Raw genomic sequence first — 20,354 nt, forward strand, 5'->3', positions numbered from 1 at the left:
CAAAGCAGTGACAGAAAGATGAAGCTAAACAAACTCAGCCAGGGAAAACTGTGTACGTTTTTAACTCAGCTGTTGAAGTAATTCACCACAAGATGTGGATGACTGTCCATGCCTGGTAATTAGAAACCAGTCTTGTTTTGGTTTGTTTTTGAGAAAGGTGCGCAGACGTTCAAGCAGGAAATAATTCAGAAAACTGAAAGGATTACTTTATAGTGCAGATCTGACTGGATGATCAGAGCAGTATCTTCTGACCTTAAATCGAACCAACTATACTAATTCTATGCACATTTCTGATAGACGACAAATAGTTATCTGTTAGTCAGCTGCAGGGTTGCCATATATCATGCAGCAGCTGTAGCTCGCTCTCTCTAACAGGTCTTTCATATAAAATTTTAATATTCCAACAGTATATGAAGGCTTCTTTTAGAGGCTGTCATTGATATTAATATTTATGACAAAAAGAATACCTGGCAGCATGTTTATCAATAAGTCGAGGTTAAAGAGGAAAGTAGAGACCATCCTATTAGAAGTTTGTGCATGTCCACACCTCAGTAACTGCCACACAGCATGCTCTGCTGTTAGTCTAGTATCTGCTGCTGTTAGATTGATATCCTCCTCCACATACATTTCTAGCCCAAAGACCTGCCAAAGTATCATGGGAAATATCTCTCAAAATGCTATGAAACTGACACAGACTTGAAAGAAGGAAGGCTACCCTCAGAGAGCCCAAAAACCTGGGCAGAAGTGGAACTACTGCTGTTCAGATTGAGATCCAGACACATCTGAAAACATAAATAGAACTTCCTTACATCAAAATTCACTCAATGAGAGAAAATATATTATATCATCCATGTTATTCTGCAGGACCCCAGCTTTGCACTGGAAGGATATGGTTGCATCAACAGTAGAAAATCAGCTATCACTTCCTAGAATTCAGGTTTGCTGTGGATTTTCATTGACAAAGAAAGAACAAACTACTATGAAAAATGAAGTCATTCAATGTAAACTGAAAGCAGGACCAGGAAAATGGGTTTCACTCTAGCCACACGTCACTAGCACTGAGAGAAGTACTGGTAAAAAAAGTACCAGTACGTAAAAAACAAGCACATATTAAGAGATAAACTTTGATCTGTCGGCACTGAAGGGATCTCCTGACATGGATATATCCAATGACATAAACACCAATAACCTAGATACCAGCGCTGGCAGAAGCTGTACTGTAAACAAAGCTGTACTGTCAAGTACTTAAATCTTTTTCTATGTTATAATGTAGACAATATTTTTGGTATTTTCTTTGTACTATTTTGTAAAATTGGAAATTCATTATGATTTTGTCTAAGTTTGTGAAGCATGAATACAAAATCACACAAAATAGCTATCAGAATGAGAATAACTCCAGGTCAAACAGCAAATGCACAAGGAAGTCTTACTGTTAGCTTGAAAAACAAGAAAAATCCATAGAGTCTAAAAGGCACAATATGAAATATATTCTAGGTGCATGAGAACTACATTGAAGGTACATTGCAAACCTAGAAGTGTTCCAGTGTTCACAAGTAACAGTAGAGTCAAGAAATTCTTATAGATGTAGATTTCGTGCCTTCCCCATGCATATACATAAGTATTTCACAGGAGCAGTCTATATTCCGGTATTATTGAGAAGGGAGATTGTGTCAATGGGGTAAAAAAATTTTGAACACTTAAAAAGAATGAAGACCTTATCCTAATACTTTAAATTGGTAGCTTACCGATACACATTTCAATGTTCATTTATTTGGACAGTTATTTTATTTTTTTTTAATATTTGACTGTTTATAGAAGAAAACTATAATTAAGGATTAACAACATGAAGGAAGCAAATACTGTTACAGATGGTTTTTTAGCCCTTGGAATAATGAATCCTTTCTCTACTCTTATTAAGTGAGAAATGAGTGAGTTATTAAAGCCTACTTGAGATTTTGGAAACCACTTCTAAAAATTATGGTGCCTAATTGAAGGCTTGGGTTCTAATTGTGTCACTGTAGTCTCTAAATTATGGTCAAGAATATTATGAAGCCAAATTATATTGCATCCATGCTGTACTTCTGGACAGTAAGTGTAGAGCTATGATAGCAGAATGGGGTGAAAAAAACCCAAAATTTTCAGTTCAGTAAGGAATGTATTTTATGGTAAATGCTGTTATAAATTACAATATATTTTTTGGGACTGAAAAACTTTTATAAGTTTTGTTTCAACAATTTCACAGTGTTTAGATTTTTCTTGATTTTTTTTCCTGCTTTTTAAACTGAAATATCTACATACTTTGCAAGCTAAGATTTTGCCCAAAGTCTCAAATAACACAAAGCATTCCAGAGATCGTGGGACTGCTAGGAAAAAAAAGAGATAAGAGAGGACTTAATAACTGAAGAAGGAGGAGGAGAACATTATCTTGCAGGCTTAGTATTAGCGTGAAGGACACTGACAGAAATTTCATAAAAGACAATGTCCTAATTGAAATTAAAATTAAAATTTGTAACCCATTATGTCAAATGCTATAACAACAAAAGTCTGGTTTTCCTGAGGACTTACAGGTCTCTCTCACTCAAGTGCCATATTCACAAGCTTGGTTTTCAGTTTTAAATCCCTTCCTCATACCTTCCAGGATTTTGGAATATCCAGAAAGATTATGTGTAAAATTTTTCATCCCATCTGTTTTCTAACAATATTAACAATAACCTTTTTGTTCTACTAGGTGATCATCAGAGTCTGTAAAAAGGAGCTATTGAATCCTATAGAAGATATTTCATTGTTCTCTGGATATCGGTGAAGGAATTAAAATGGTGGTATAGCAAATGCTGAATATTTACACAGTATTTGGGAACACCAGAGCAAAAGACTTTGTTGAATACATCCCTCCCATAAGGGAATCATGCAGCTGTCCTGACTTTTTTAAAGATAGCATTAGATATGCAGGACAGTAATGTAAGAATACACATAATCCTGTCAAGAATTATTCAAGAGCATGTGTATGCACTTACTTGACCTAATGTAGGACAGCATGTTAGCATTGGTCTGAAATATGTGTTTGAAGTTGAGTATAAAATTGAATATTGTCACAAATAGGCTGCTTTTCTGAATTATATCTCCTCATTTTTGCTGTGTGTTTTGTCATGATTAACAGTCTCAAAACTCTTACTCTGCTTATTCTTAAAGTTATAAGAATCCCATTTGCCTTCAGAGATATTTAATACAGAATCTTCAATGTAAGAGATTCTCTCCTTGAAGAAAATTACAGCCTCGGTAAACCACCAGTAAACAACATTTTAAGATGTTAAATCTATGTCTTTTAAAGGCAATCCTGATAAGAAACATGCAGATAAAAGCTAATACACTTCATATGCTTACAGACCTTACAATAGTATAAGCAACTAGCTGTTTCATCTACAATCAAAACTGGTCAAGCTTTAAATCTAAGTGATCTAAAATTATCCATGAAAGAAACAGAGAAAGTTTATTTGTCTTCCTTTGGAGCTCTTTCATGTTCCTCACCTCTCTACACATAGATGATTTCATCCCACCACTTCAGGACTACAGATTTTTTTTAAATTTTTGCTATTCTTTCAACAGTTTTTCAGAAATATTCCTGTCACACATCACCATAAGAGGACCAAAAGAGCCAAGCAGAACATCTCTTTCACAAGCAGTATGAAAAGCAATGCTCTTAAAATGTGTAGCAATTTAGCCCTGCTTTTATTTTACATACACTTCAATGGTGGAATCATTCTAGAAATAAAGGAAACAGAATGGAAAAATATAAGAAAAAACAGGTGAATCTTATAAAAATTTTTGTTAAAGTACAGGAAATAAGGATAGATGATTTTCTTTAAAGCAAAATTCCATCACTCATTCAGTATATATACAGACATTTGCAAAGAGCTATACTAATTTTATCTTTTAAAAAGGGAATGAATGTCATTGCTGAACTCATTCTGTCAATTATAGGACTGCAACAGGACTTGAGATTCACTCTTTTATATAATGTGATTCTATGACATAAAAAGTGGCATTAAAACCATTCCTTAAAAGAAACTAAGTTAAAGTGAAATTAATAACCATGCTCAGCAAAATCACACATCTTCAGAAGCAGATATTATTCCATTTCATGCAAGGCAAGAAAAGTTTTAAAACTATAGAGTTTTTTTCTTTTTTTCACTGAAAACTGCATCATCAAAATCAACACAAAACTCAGTGTTTTCTGTTTAATCTTTATCTAGGTAAACAAGATGCTTAGCTACATAAACCAAAGAAATTTCATGGATTTCAATAAGCTATCGTATTTTAAATATTTCCCCAGTTTATGCAAAGACAAGCTCATAAGGCATAGACAAAATGCAAGGCCAAAAGGTCTAAGCATACACCCTGCAGGCCAGTTGATTCTAATCAGTATTTTTCATCCTTAGCTTCTCTGGCCTTACCCAACCCATATGCAGGCATTATTTTTACACCTAAATACATGTCAAGGATCAGATGACAAATATTTGCTCACAGGTACTGACAATCAGCTTTATTGTTTTTTTACTGGAATGTTACCAGTGCAGTTAGATATCCTTCCTTGCAATATGAGAATCGTGATATGGCCCCAACTATTCTGATTTTCATGTAGTCACATTAACTTGAATGAAATAGCTTAAACAGTCCAACACTGATCTTTGAATCTTAGTTCACTTTGTATTAAAATTTGATGTATTGACTTTTAGGGCTATTGTTTCATGTATATGATATGGCAAAAATTATAGATTACATTTATATTTCACCTTGGAACCATCAGTTCTAAACTACCCTATTGCTAGAAAGCATTTAACAGAAAGGAATAAAAGTTTTCCTTAGTTCATAGAACTATGAACTTCTGGGGACTCCTGCCGACTTCTGTCTCAAAGCTATATTGTTAATACAAACTATAGAGCTAATACTGAATCTGGCTTTTTGAACACTTAAATATCCTGATGCTTTTTTAGAATGGAAGAAAATTTACCTTAATATCAAAAGCTCCTGGCTGACCCACTTTGTTATAAAGCTCCAGCTGGTTCTTGACAGGTGTTACCCACAGTACCACCTGATTTAGTTGTTGATCAAGTTCAATGAAATCCTGTAGCAGAATCTCTATTTCTTTTTGCTTCTCTGGAAGATCTTTGGACACCTGAAAAAAATACCAGAAGCCAGTTTTTTGGCAAATTAAAAAAGTAACACAAAGCAATTTAACACTACACACATATACTTTTATATAAAATGTTAAAATACAAGTTTTATACACTGGTAGGAAGAAGGGAAGGAAGGAGTAGACCCACCAATCAAATAATTACAGTACATATATTGCAAGTGAGTCAAAATACATGCTTTCCTTAAAAAAAAAAAATCGCAAATAAAAAAACACCCAACACAAACAAACAAAAACCAAAAGACAAACCCTGAAACACAAAACACACACCACAACAAAACACAAAAAGTCCTAAACCCCAGCATCAGGCTTCTCTTTTTTGTTTTGTAAAGAATTTGTTATCTTGGTATATGAAACTGTTTTAAAAGTAACATTTTAATCAGGAAAAGCAAGGGTAAAAATATGAAATTGCTGATTTGAATGATATAAAACCTTTCCTGAACTCTTGACTCTAGATATTTACAAGTTTTCTTACAATGTGTTTAGAGTTGACAGTTGAGTCTAAATAGCGTGAGCAGATACATACAGTGAAGAAAAATAATGAAGAAATACATAATCAATACTGATCGCTGATCAGGCCACTTGGATCTCTGATTTGCATTCAAAGCAGTCAGATTTTTTTACCAGGCAAATCCTTCTGTGCCAACAACATCAGAAATTAAGAATCGGTGAATGGCATAGTTCGACAGCACTGAAGAACTTGGAGTAAATATAGGAACAGGTTGGAAATGAATAAGCCAACGCAAAGCACCATGCTGTCCTTCCCAGATTGTTTTCTATACCTAGAGAGGTGAGGTGTCACTATGCTACACAATGGGCAACATTGCAAATATATACTAGGGGAGAAACCATCTGTACTTTAAAATAAAAATTATTCACAACAGCAAATATAGGGCCTGGACAGAGAAAAGAAACAATGACAGTTAATTATTAAAATCAGCCAAGAAGTAAGGTTAGTTTTCCATACCAAGAAAAATGAGGTTTCCCAATGTTCATTGCTTCTAAGCACATGTTTTTACTAAAGCAACCCTCTTAAAAGTAGCAAAACATGAGGGTTCTGATAGACAAAATAAAATTTAAATTCCCTGTAAAGTTAAACAGCATTAATGGAAACATTGCTATCATATTGCCCAGCTACAGAAGTATTACTGCTGTTTACTAACTCCTAATCCCTAATGATGGTATTTCACAGAAGACAATAAATCTAAACCCTTTAGAGACATGAAAGCAATGCAGGTTACTTTAAAAACAAAACAAAACAAGAAAACAAACAAAAAAAACAACCGCCCCCAAACAATTACCAGCTGAGAGAATGGGAAGAGCACAACCATCTCATGATACGTGCATTTCTTCACAAATTTGGTTTGAAAATACCAATTTGTTGGTACTAAAATAACCCCTCTACATATACTCTGTGTATGATCTATTAGACCATACTTAAGTGATATTTGTAATTCAAGCAGTTGATTTTCCATATATTACCTCCATTGTTCACTATAGCCACCCTATAATGTCCTAGTTAATAAAACTGACCCGTGAGTCAAATTACTTTTTCTGTCTTCCTAATCTTGTTAAATACAATAAAAACTCTGCTTTTCCAGAATGGCCCCAGCTACGAAAGAAAACAATTAAAAATGCATTCATTTCCCTTATGTGTTAACTCACTATCTATGCAGACCTTGGCCTAATTTCACAGATTAGTTTCATCTTTCTTACAACTTTTGAATGTTAATCTCCAATGTGTAGTAGCTTTAATATTAACGTAAACAAGTTCCACAGAAATACTACTGAAAGTAAATAAGTAGTCATGGGCAGATAAAAATCCAAGATGACTTCTGAAGATCTGAAATTTAAATTAATCTGCTTCCAGTTAACATTAATCAAGCATATTGGGTCTATCACAAGACAGAGAAAGAAAAATTTGTAGAGTCTTTGTGCGGAGGAGGGGATGGGGAAGTGATTATATATTAAGGTACACTTGATCCAGAAAAGCAGAATATGAAAGACTAGATTTTTGTGAGAGACTATTTGAACGTCCTGTTTTCAAAAAATAATCAGACAAGAAAAGAAAGTAAAATAAATCCCACCTATCGTAAGAGGTAAATTGTGATGTAAGTAAATGCAGCCCTCTTCTTACAACTTGGCTCCTGCTCTATAATTATAGCACAAACATAGGATTATATTATTTTATATAAAAATGAAAAAATAAATCTAGGTCAATATGAGTCAGTTCATTATATAAAGACATTTAGTGTCATCTACTTTTACCACAGAGATTGAATGAACAACCGTAAAAAAATAAAGGACTTTCCTCAAACTCAGGTTAGGGTCACAGATAAGCACAGATAAGCATTTAACAAAGCAATACCTTGTAAGATCCAGGTAACATGTTACATGCCACTGTGTGGGAATCAGATTCTTAGATTCTGGATCTCAGGGATTTAATTTGCTCACCTGTTTTGTTTTTGGGGTTCTTTTTGTTCTGCATTTTTTTTTTTTGGTGTGTGGTTTGTATTTTTTTTTTTTCAAAACTCTGGCATCAAACTGTCAAGCTGGCTGATCAGATTAGACCCTGATGAGTTGAAGGTAATTACAAGTCCACCTATCAAGCCAAGGTACTGCTGCAGATTATCTCTTGCAGACAGCTTTTTTCCTGAGCTAATTCTGCAGCTCAGCAGAAGCATAATTTGGGAAAACCTCCATGGAACAACAGACTTGGACATGATGACTGGGTGTCCAGATTTATGCCCTTTCTGTGGCAGAGGAGTACACAAGGAGATGGGGCCCTCCAGAAGTTTCCCTAGCTTTTTACTCACAGTCTTCCAAAACTTGCTAGTCACAGCTCCAGGAGCTCCGCCTCTGAGGCGGGCTTCTGACGCTGGTGGGACCTACAGCCATTCTACTGCCCTGTTGTCTCTGGGCTCTCTCTACGAGTTCTTGGATGCCTCCAGGGATGAGTGAGCAATGGCTAGTGACCCACTTCAATTCTCCTTTCTACATTTTTGGCCCCCTCCCTTCCCATCCTCCTTTTATTCGTTTGTTGTCTCGGGGTAACCATCCGGTGTCCCCTTAGTTTCATTCCCTTTGGTATCTTACCTCTTTCCCTCCTATTTAAGAAAGACTTCGGTTTTATCAGAGGTGGGCTGATGTCCTTTTCTAAGAGGGGAAGACCTATAGGAACGGTGACCATAAGGCAACACCCGCAGAAGAGTAAAAACAGGTCAAATGGGTGAGGTGCTTTCCCCCAAATCTGCCTAAGACTGAACACAGGCCTGATGAAGGAAAGTTGTAGGCTGGCAAGGAAGATAGGGTGCGAAAGAAAAAACTGAAGAAAGGACAGCTTCAACTGGAATATCTTTCTAAGAATCTACCTTAGTCTTTGTATGCAAATTAAATATTTTCAACTTTGCCTTATTAGGCAGCAGTTCAACATTGAAAACATACCTTGGTTAGCAACCGAAGGAAAGAATAAATTTGCAAGTGCAAAGGACAACAAAATTATGGATTATACTTTCAAAGACAAAATTCTGATTTCAACATCAAAGGACCATGTAACTTCAATATATGTCAAAACATTAATCTCAAAGCATGTGATGCATTTAAAATTTTGTACTTCAGTTCAAGTGTTAATTAAGTTAGATTAATTGGAAGCTTAGTAACAGAATAACAGAAAAGATTTAAGCTCTAAATTGGGAAACGGTAGAAGAGCCTAATTTTACCAACTGCCACTGGTCTTCACAATACTTAATTTTATTCTAATCTTAAACTATCAGACCATTTCCCAATTATTTAATTTTATGTATTCCAATTTTTCTCCTTTTATTAAAATACTTTAAAAACCACCAATAAATTACCAGCGTAGAAATGATAACATCTCTCAAAACAGGAGAACACTCTGTGGAATTTGAATAATTGCATATTTTCAAAGTCTAGATCTTCATCTAAATATTTTCATTGCTTCTCCTTATGAATTCTAAAATTAATTGCATTGCTTGTTTCTGTTCCATCCTAACCTGATGTCTTGGATGATCTTCCTTCACAATAAACCTGAATGATACAATATTATGTTCTTTCCATCCCCACCCCCATCTGATTACTTCGGTGCAAAATGATACATATGCTCAGCTTGGCAGTCTAGATCTCCTTGAACATTTCACATGCCCCAGTTTTCCACTGCTATTTCCTACTTTAGCTTTAGATAGTTATTTTCAGTCTATGCACATAGTTTTGTGCATGCACTATGGGATGAATTAGAGCTGAGCAGATGGAAAGGAATACCAATTCTTATGATAATAATAAGTACAAAGGGAGGAAGAAGTTGTATAAAGTATGTCACTAGATATAAAATCATATGCTGTGTCCCTGTTCTGTTTAATTCCTTATGAATATCCAGAAAGCAGATTCAGTTAAAGCAGTATCAATTAAAATAATAGTTGTGGAGTTACAGTTCAGTCCTGTAACTCAGGAACAATGCTCAATATGAAAAAGTCGAAACTAATTAGGTAGAGAGACTAAGTGAGAAAGAACAAACAAAGGCGAATAGTTTTGCAGAGGTCAGAAGTGTCACTGCAAATGAAAGAACTGATAAATTTTATTACTAGTAAGGCATCACTGTCATTATCAGCAGCTGCCACTGATAAAAGTAAGCAAAGTCACTGAAATGACTTGCATACATTATATTTCAAGTGACCAATGCCTGATTTTGAGTATTTCCTTTCTCTCTCACAAGTCAATGTCAAGGTCATTTCCTATTTACCTGAAATGACTAAAGAGAAGGTAATGCAGTTATGACCCAGCTGCTTGGGAATATAGATGAGGAGGCCCATCTCCCCAACACGTCATTTGTCAAAAAAGAATACAGAGAATTCTCCTAATGGTGAGTGGACAGAAAAGAAATCCCAAATTCTAACTTTTTAACAGTAGTGGAAATTTGAGGGTTTTTTCCCACTATTAGATAAGATATCACTTTCTCTTGCTAGCTGTCACACCAACCTCTCAATAACAGAGCAGCACTTATAAAAGGATCTTATTTTCATGAATCTGACATTGGAATAAAATTTAGCTTTCTTGATATACGTATTATGATAAATTAAAATAACATACTTTTGGTCATATTCATTGCAGTTTGTGGGGTGTCTATGCAGATTCCTTGCTTGGGAGGGTCTCTCTGGAATACAAAGCACTTTGTGAAAGTGGGCTTCTAGTATAGCATAACTGGTAGTGACCGGTTGGCGGGGGTGGGGTGGGGAAGAAAAAAACCCCACAATTATTTGCACACAGAAGAATGAAGAACGTATACATTTCTGTATGAATTGCTTTCCTTACTAAAGAAAAACAAGCAGCAGCTTCTGCTTTACTCTTCCATTTCTGCAAAAATACAATTATTAGGGAAGAAAGGAGACGTGACCACACTGCAATCAACCCATAGCATTACTGGACTGAAAGCAGGTTCTTATGTTGTCCAAGCCAGGACTTGGGTAATAAAGAAATAACTAAAGCCATAAAAACTATTAAATGCAAGCTTCAATCCAGACTCATTGATAAATCACAACTGACACTTCCATCACACTAGTAAGATGATTGCATAAAATAGCAATTCTCACAGCCACTGTTAAGAAAGTTTTTATCTGCTTAAAATCACCAACCCTAGAACGTGCACAAAAGAATTATCTAAAATAGAAAAGGGTGAAGTTAATTTTTATGCATCATTTCTTCATGAAAAACAATCAGTGTAAGAAAGAATTTCATATAAGTCCTGTTTAGTATACCATTTAGTTAATTAACTGAGCCATTTTCATTAACAAACTCAATATTGACTTTAAAACAAAATCTACATAATTTCTTTAAAACAATGAATATTTATGAGCCACAGAGTCTCTGACAAAGTTGGAGTAAAGACTGTATTATTAAAGCAAGATGAAAGCACACTACTAAAAATATGTATAGAAGATTTTTATTTGCTATGTAGCTAGTGTTTCGTGTTTCCTTACAAGCCTCTCAGGACCTGACCTTGGCACAGGTTTTTTGTTTTTTTTTCTCCTTTTAACTTCTTAACATTGTATCTGTAATATTCTCAAGTTTCATTTTTATTAAGAAAAAAATCTTTTTCTTTTCCAATGATGCAGAAGACGAAAGCAGTCCACAAATCTAATGCGCCAAACAATTTTCTGCTTCATCTGGCTGTCTAGATTTTTAAAAAGTAAATAAATGTATCCCCCACCCCAATGATTTGTTTTGTTTCTCTTGTACGGTAATATGATTGTATATATCACAGTCTTTTGAATATCTGCATGCTTTTCATATTTAATATTTATAACTGATTGTCATTCATTCTGCTCTCTACGATCTCAGCAATCTCCTTTGTCAAGGGCACTTTTTGAGCACAAGACCCTCCACCTTAAACCTCTGCTAAATAATCTAGTCCACAATTTTCTTTTCTTTATCTTTGTTTCTTACTCAGTTCCAGAAATCCAAAAGCAGCCACTAAGGGTTTACAGTATGATTCCCTCACTGACTCTTAATGAAGGATATTCTGGCAGAAAAATTATTTCTAAATAAAAGTACAATACCCTAATTATTCCTTCCCTGGTTTACAGCAGACAATACCATATCTATCCCTGAGGCTACATACAGTCTGGGAGGCAAGCAAACTCCAGGATGCACCGCGCAGTCCGGGTAGCCTGCCTGAACAGTCAATCAAAGCCTTTTTCCCCATGGAAAGCAGAGCCTGACATATATCTTGGGAAGAGAAAATGGCAGGCTACAGTGCTATTCAGCACAGAGTTAGACGCCCAGTTGCGGTGTCCCATGGAAAAACAGCGCTACTTCACAGCGTATGATAAACCCTGTCTGATGTAGTTAAGAGCAATCTCTTATGGTTTGGCAAAGCATAGTAGTCCTGTCTCCGCTTTTGGTCTTTCCACGTAACAGAGTTCTTGCTGCCAGTTGCTTCGCCTCATCATCTTTCTCTGCAGCCCTCCTTTTCCTTTTCTTAAGATTACACGTTATCCAATTACTTTACTTTCAAAACCTCGCTCAGTACTGAAAGATCAACTTTCATGCATAATCAGCTCACAGCGGCAATCAGTCAATAGCTTAGCTAAACATATTGATACTTTCTTCTATGCTGTTGTGTACAACCAAAAAAAGCTTCCCAGAAGTATTCACAAAACTGTTGTGGAGCTTCTAAAAACTGTCATCTGCCAGAATGCCTGACAAGCAAAACGAAGCCAAAAGGCATTGTAATGAAACAAATGACAAATATTTATACATGTAGTACCTTAAAATGCAGGGTATAAACATAGAATCGTTATTGGGTTTTCTCACAGAGTTCTCTGTAGGAACAAAAAAAAAAAAAAGCCAAACAAAACCACAAAAAAGAAAAACCTAAAAAACCCCAAACCCTTAATGTTTTGTTTGGTAAGAGGAAATGCATATAACTGAATCTAAGATTTTAACACAGCAATAAAATCAGTATCAAATCAGCGATTTCTGACTCTAACCTACATAGAGCACTAAGTTAGATAATGAATGTAAATATAAACTGTATTATTTTCACAGCAAAAAAAGAGTGATTCTTTTGAATTATCTTTGCACAGTGTAGATAAATTACACTGGGTTGGAATTTTATCTACAGCTGGATATGTATAGCATTTCCTAGCAACAAAGAATTTATTATGTTAAAAATTATAGAAAAAAAATAATGTTGATATTCCAATTCCAGTGAGTGAGCTGACTCCCAAGTCCTGAGCTGATATCTCTGACAGAAAGCAAGTAACAATAAACTTGCTTTTCTTTTTGGTTGTCCTTCAAGGATTACCTGGTGTAGCACACTGATGGAGGTGACAACTTATCATTTGTAAGAAACATGCAATTAATAGAAAAGTTGAGAGTGTGGGAGTTACCTATAACAGCGCTCAGTGTATACTTAAGTTCAGTATCATAACAGGCCATTCTCTGGGTAACGATGACGAACCTTTTGAAAAGGTGTTTTTAAAACTCCAAGGAAAGCGGCCAATAAAAGGCAAGGTAAGAGGAAGGGAAAAGGAAAGGCAAGGTTTAACTTTAAGGTTATTTCAGACTACTATGCTTGTGGGAATTTTAATTATATAGGCAAGTTGCAACACGGACAGGCCTATATCATTAAAGTATAATCTTTATCTTGTAAACAGCAAATAGTAAAACATTGATTTTAGGACCCTAGAGTCTTCCTTAACAGAAATGCATGAAACCCCTGGCATACAAAGGCAGTATCTGTCTTGGAATGGAAGCTTTAAAAAAAAGCTCAGACCATTGCCATTGACTGGTGTGTGCATGATGTGAACCAATGTTCGTTGTGTGTGAAACCCCTGTCAGATACACGGTTGTTGCAGTGTAGAAAAATGTGTAAGGATTTACCTAAAGTGCCTTATCTGGTAATTCAGCTAGATCAATAGTACCTCAATGTAGCTGCCAGCACAAATATCTTGACAATTAGTACCTTTTGTATTCAAAGTAGTTGGCATAACTTCTTAAATATATAATGAATACATTCCAGATTCTTATGGCAAACAAGAATAAAAATTAATTCTAAGATGGCCAGTAAGATAGTATGATATATTGTACATATAAATACATACATATAATTAATAATGATTTTACAGGCTCATTGGCTAGTACAGACTTTTTAACCCTGCATGATTGCATTTCATATATATTTTTTATTCTTTGCTTAAAGTTTAATGTGTAGTGAGCAGAGCAGCAAAGTGGCCTTATTAACACACATCTGAACATTTTATGATTAATATAAAAATAAATAGAAAGTTTTTCTTCCTATACATCCTGTGGATTGTTATTAAATGATTTGCGGTATCATCAACTCAATCTAGTTCGTCCTCTCACTATTTAAGCAGGTACAAAATACCTTTGAATTCGCTATAAATTAACTACATTACCTGTACTGCCGGTATTAGTTAGAAGCGCACATAGAAGAGCCTTGCCACTTAGATTATGAATAGACACACTAATTCAAAAAGAACACTAGAAAAAGATTATAGGCTAGAGCAAATGCTAAGGGGTCCTAAGGAAAATAGCTGAGAAGATCTGCTCAGCTTCAGCAGTCTCCTGGCTCAATAGGACATACCTGTCAAATAGAGGAGGTGTCTGTCATCATACTTAAGGGTTTTAAGGAGTGAGGTGAATCAGCACTGACCTGAATGACCTCACCTCAGTCTCCACTAAGGTCAGAAGTAAAAAGACATTTATGAATCCATTACAGATGCCATTCATGCCTACTTAGAAAAACAACCACCATACAAATTTCTGGTGTTCTGAGGTAGTAATTAATGAAGGAAAATTGAGTTAGATGCTACAGAAAAGATGAATGATATAACAACAGTTGAACTAACTTCCTTGTAGAGAAGAAGAGATATCTAGCATCCTAGTCAGATTTCCAGGTCCTATAGTCATGAACTTATTTCAATGAGAATATTTAAGATGTTCCCTTCAAGCAAAATTTTTGAAAGAGCAGTTATATTAATTGTTTGACATACTTGATAGTTTATGTTCAGGAAGTGTTGCAGTGGAAAAGCAAGAAAGATCAATAGCATGTTGGACTTTTCCGGGCTAAATCCCAACATGGAATTACCTGAAAAGAAATTATAATTCATTTGGAATTAATTTTCCAATATCATATCCAACCTCCAACTTAAATGCTGTGTAACTTCAATGCTACAGAACAAATCAGAGAAAAGAAAGAACTTTATAAAGTGGGAAAATGCACACGTTTACCTCAGTCTTTCTACTGGCCCATGACTAATGTCAATGTAGGGCTAGAAATAAAACTGTTCATTAACCCCTTTAATTTTAATAACCTTTAAAATAATAACAACAATGCATCAGGAATTCTCATGACTACTAACATGATATTTGTTCATAACTTTATAGCAGTCATTATGTCTTCTGAGGAAGCTAAGGCAGCTTTATGCCTTTTGATAAAACAAGTAAAATGTGTTAGGATTTCTGACTTGAAAACCAAATTTAGAAATGGATATTTAAATTTCATATTTAGCGTAATAACATTCAGGAGAGTCTTCTATGAAATAATAAAATTTATTTTTCAAACATAGAAATCTGTTTAATGTTGATTACTCAAGATAATTTAGACATTTCTATTGAGACGTTATGAAAGCAGAAATAGGTACGCACTCAGCATTTTATCAGATGGAAAAAAAGAATATGGTAAATGGGACTGTTACAAAATTTCTTATCTAGAAGCATAAGATTGGTACAAGGCGACTGGCTTTTACTACCCCTAATTAGAAATATCACAACACCACAAACATATCAACTACTATTCATTGATGTTTTGTGGGTTTACTTTTAGTGTTCCTCACTATTGTTTTGGATGGAGAGCTGCTATTTAAGTACATAGGAATTTAACTTGATAAATGCTGTAGCACACAGAGCATTATTCAGAGAGATTTTATTAGTAACACACACTGTGGAAACTTCAAAAGACAAGAGAACAATTCCTTTCCGCTTCATCCCACCAACTACAAATTCAGTCTTGTCAAATGTTGGAAGTCTCTCATGTTCCTCCTCTTTTTGCAAAACCCTTCCAGAACCTGTTGCTCCTCTTTCATGTGAAGTGGGGAGATTACAAAGACAGAGCAGTCATACCAACTGTCCTCTTGCCTTCCGAGAAAGTCACAGTAAGAACTAACACAGTAAGTAAGGAATGACTGGGGTCACAGAGGTTGCTGTTGGGGTGACTATAAGGAACAAAAGGAGGAGGAGGAAAGACAGGCAACAGACAGCAAAGATATATTATTGTGATATATTCTGCAAAAAACTCATTAGGAAATCTGCACAACTTTCTTGTAAGCAGTTCCTTTCCTGTAAGTTTTTCCACGTTGACAAGTAACATGGCCTAATATCTACAAATACCACCATGATGGATTTCCAACTTCTCTATATTTAACCTTCATTAAATTTATTATGTTTGTTGTCGTTTATTGTTAAGCCTAAAACACCTGGAAAACCAAAACTAAGGTAAAAGAAATCAAGATAGAATGTAACATATATGAGGAAAGAATCCTAACTGTTCTAAATATACTCAAAAACTTGTCTCAAAAGAAAAGAAGAACAAATATTCAGTAGTATGCCACAGAGGCCTTGATATTGTGTAATTATGGACTGATTGCTGCAAAAACATTTTGAATATCATAACTTTTTTCCTTGAAGGGACTTCAGAATGACTAATCCTTTCAAATGAGAGTAAACAATATACTGTAGTAGAAGAGTATTTATTAATACTAACAAGACAAAGAAAATTGCTGGTGTCATTAATAAAAAGAGAGAAATCACATATTTCTCTGCAGGACTCCTGAAAAAATGTAAAACAGCATTATTAACCACTTTTACAATGCTTTAAACCTTCAGAATATTTTAATATCATCAATTAATTTAATTTTACTATATTCCTATGGGATGGGGAGTTGTGCATGTTACTTCTTGCTCATAAATGAGGAAAATATATATTGGAATTTATATGTTAATGAATTAAAATTAGAGCAGTGCAATAACCTGTGTGAAGCGGGTGCCTGTGGGGAAGCAGAGAAGGGAGCCAGTTATCTTCATATTATGCAAGTTGGCTGTCAGAGTTGAAAGGATGGCTTTTTGGATTTCATGGCAAAAGGCTTCTCCAGAAAATGTTTCAGGCTACATCCAACCTGCTGGACACAGAGGTGGTTCTGAATGCCTGGAGGCGAGTGCATGCCCTGACCACATCCGGGTCCCATACTGTGGTAAGACCTACTAGTGCACAAGCTGTCCCCTTCATTTCAATGGGAAGGAAGCCTAGGCGTGGGGCCAGACTGAGTCTGTACTGTGCTCTTGTCAGGCCTCTGAATTGAGGGAACCAGGATCCTCTGGTACGCTGCAGCACAAACATGTCGTTCTCCACAGGAGGAACACAAAAATGGTATAGTATGCAACTAGATAAGGATACATATTAAGTATAACCAAAGTTAAATCAATTTGCATCTATTTTTACAGGTGGAATCATTCCCTAAGCAAATTTCTTTCCTCGGTGTCGTGGTTCAGCCCCAGTCAGCACTAAACACCACACAACTGCTCTTTCACTCCCCCCACCCCTGAGGGATGGGGGAGAGAATCTGAAGAGCAAAAGCAAACAAAAGCCCAAAACCTGTGGGTTGAGATAAGAACAGTTTAATAATTAAAATCAAATAATAATGATTATAATGATGATGATAATAATAACAATAATGATAACATAATAAAAAGGAAAAGGAAAAGGGGAAAAGGGAGAAAACAAAAAAACACAAGCAATACAACCGCTCATCACCACTGCTGGGCTGGTCCCCGAGCTGCGATTGCTGCCTCCCTCCCCCGGCCAGCTCCTCCGAGTTACCATACTGGGCATGACGTTACATGATATGGAATATCCCTTTGGCCAGTTTGAATTCGCTCTCTTGGCTGTGCCCCCTCCCCTCCCGGCTTCTTGTGCACCCGGCAGAGCATGGGAAGCTGGAAAAGTCCTTCACTAGTACAAGCCCTACCCAGCAACAACTAAAACATCTCTGTGTTATCAACATTGCTTTCACACTAAGTCCAAAGCACAGAACTATGCCAGCTGCAGTGAAGCAAATTAACTCTATTCCTGCCAAAACCATGACATCCAGTCAGTTCTTTGTTTCTGCTGTTCAAAGATGATAGTGGAACTAAAAAATGATGAGCCTTCCCAATTCACTTTATGGTCCGTAAGACTCATTGGTTTGAACACAAACCAGATGAACTGATCTAGTAGGCTACATTAACTACACCGTAGGGATGACCAGCATCTTCTCTGTGGTTAAAATATCATAATATAATTGTATTCAGCCAGATTTTTATTTCTAAGGACAAAAAACCCAAACAAACACCACACTAAGTTGTGTCTTTATAAAAATTCTCTCCTTTGAAGGACTTGAAAACTCTTTGCATTGCCTTTGTACCCCTTTGTATTGCAAGACAAGACTTTAACTTTCACTAAAGCCTGAAAATTTCTTACACCCTTATTAAGTGAATGACCCTTCAGTCTTCAGTGCTTGAAACTGTACTTCAATATGAGAGGATTTCCCCACTCAACTCCTTGACACAGAATTCTGTGTGCTTGAAGTTTACACGAACTTAGATTTCTGACAGAATTTTAATATTTAATAGTAATTTCTAAATCATTCTTCTATTATTTTGCCCAGATGCCATTTGAGATCATGTATAATTTTTAGCTTACTACCTTTTCTTCATTAATAGGATCTTCTCTAGTCATCTGATTTTAGGCATTACCAGATGGCTAAAGGGAGATGGTTAGAGGGTGTATGGACCTTTTGTTTGTCCCAAATAATTTTTCTCATGCAAAATGAAATAAAGAGGGTCCTCCCTTCTTCAAATTTTATACCTTTTGGCTGTAGCTTGAATAAAGCTTCCCTCTTTGACCTCAACATTCTGCAAGCTGACTTGTACAGAAGACTCCAGAAATCCACACAGAACTGCTCTAGAAGCAGATTCTTACAGTCATTCACCTGCATTTTACAAGTGAGATCAAACATACTCTCCCTAACCTGCTTCAATCTAAAATAAAATGATTGGCTATCAACATGTAAGAACACTATTATTATCTATAAAACTTGGACCAATAGATGAGAAAAGTGTGATAATATTTTAAGGGATTTTCTGCTTGGTAGTTTTCATGACCTGGCTTCCTTATTAGTCTGGCTTTTACATTAAAGTTTTGTATACTAATAAGGCTCCCTGGAAGATTCATTTCTAATATCCTAGTTTTCTGAAAAAAAATTAAAAAGCATTCTGTTATGACTGATGTTTACGTACGGAAGAATTTGATTCATTCTGAATACATTGAAGTATTTATTTTTAATAAAAATGAATATTCTTTCTCAACCACTCCTTGTTGTTTGGGTTTTTTTTGATGGTTTTGTTTATTTTATCATCTATGAACTGGGTCATGTACTAAGTCCTGGAAAGAAAAGCGGGTGAGGCTGGGCTTTATTTAGGGTTTCTTTCAATGTGATGCTTTTCACTTCTATCTCAGAAAAATTATTTTGTAAGTTATCATTGCTTCAAAGTTTTAGTGGATGCAGCGACTGTTTCTTTCACTAAATACCTTAAATGACGAAAGCGAGCAAAATGAGTTGAAACAATTTTGTCCACCATCACAAAAAGAAAAAAAAAATAGACTATGTAAAATTAATTTTTCTTTAAGATTAAAGCCAACTTAACAGCTATAGTTTTCCATTGGTGATATTCTGGATACAGCATAAATTACTTATTTTTCAATTCCTTCTCCTCCTAAGAACTGCATTGGTCTGATTTTAATTTTGGTCTTATAGATCCCAAAGATAAGGCACTAAAGAAAAAACAAAGCAAAACAAAACAAAACTAACCAACCAAAAAATAAAAAACAAACCCCACCAACACCAAAGACACACACACACACACACAAAAATATTTAAAATGGAAATTTAGCAATTATATAACATCTCTGTTTGGGTTTGGGGTTTTTGTTTTCTTTCTTTTTTTTCTTTTTTTTAGGTTGTAAAATGCAGTTCTTGTAAAACAAGAGTTAAAAAAAAAATCACTGAGTATCATACCACAGGAACATTAATCTCATCTGAATCTCATTTGTATTTTGGCTGGAGGTCAAAACAAAAACCAGCATAGGTCTGTGTAGATATTCAGGTTCTTTTCAAATGTGGCACAAGATTTTACAGTCTCTTAGTGCTAATTTTCCAGATTTAAAGGCCAATGTGCCCAAATCTGAATCTTATATCAGATTTGAAGTGATCTGTTAGTCTAAGCCTGACCTGTTACCATCTCTTATCTTATACACAGGAAGTAACCAAATCTTCCGGTGTAAGTTAAACCAATTCATTTTCTTTCACCTACCTTTCACCTATCTTTCACCTATACTTAGTCTTGATTGTAGACATTCATGGAACTATTATAAATCACCTTTCAAATTGCATCAACTAACAAAATAAACAAAGATGTCTCCTTATGTTTTACAGTAGGTTCCAGTTCTTTCTGATGAAAATCATCAGGATGACTTACATTATAGCATGTAACTGAAAAAAAACCCTCATGTCTGAAGCTGTTAAAATGACTA

At 35.3% G+C, this 20,354-nt stretch overlaps 1 protein-coding gene across 11 annotated transcripts in view; it reads right to left on the bottom strand.

Annotated features, from left to right (window-relative positions):
• The window catches only part of DMD (dystrophin), a 1,138,094-nt gene that overhangs the window by 391,284 nt on the left and 726,456 nt on the right, over positions 1-20,354 (bottom strand). For all 11 annotated transcript variants that reach the window (XM_075097793.1, XM_075097785.1, XM_075097765.1 and 8 more), the window contains one exon: positions 5,009-5,173. In XM_075097793.1, coding sequence (XP_074953894.1) covers positions 5,009-5,173 — 165 coding nt within the window. The remainder of the gene's footprint in view (positions 1-5,008; positions 5,174-20,354) is intronic.

The sequence above is a fragment of the Phalacrocorax aristotelis genome, chromosome 1 (assembly GCF_949628215.1).
Source record: "Phalacrocorax aristotelis chromosome 1, bGulAri2.1, whole genome shotgun sequence".
In the NCBI taxonomy this organism is placed as follows: domain Eukaryota; kingdom Metazoa; phylum Chordata; class Aves; order Suliformes; family Phalacrocoracidae; genus Phalacrocorax; species Phalacrocorax aristotelis.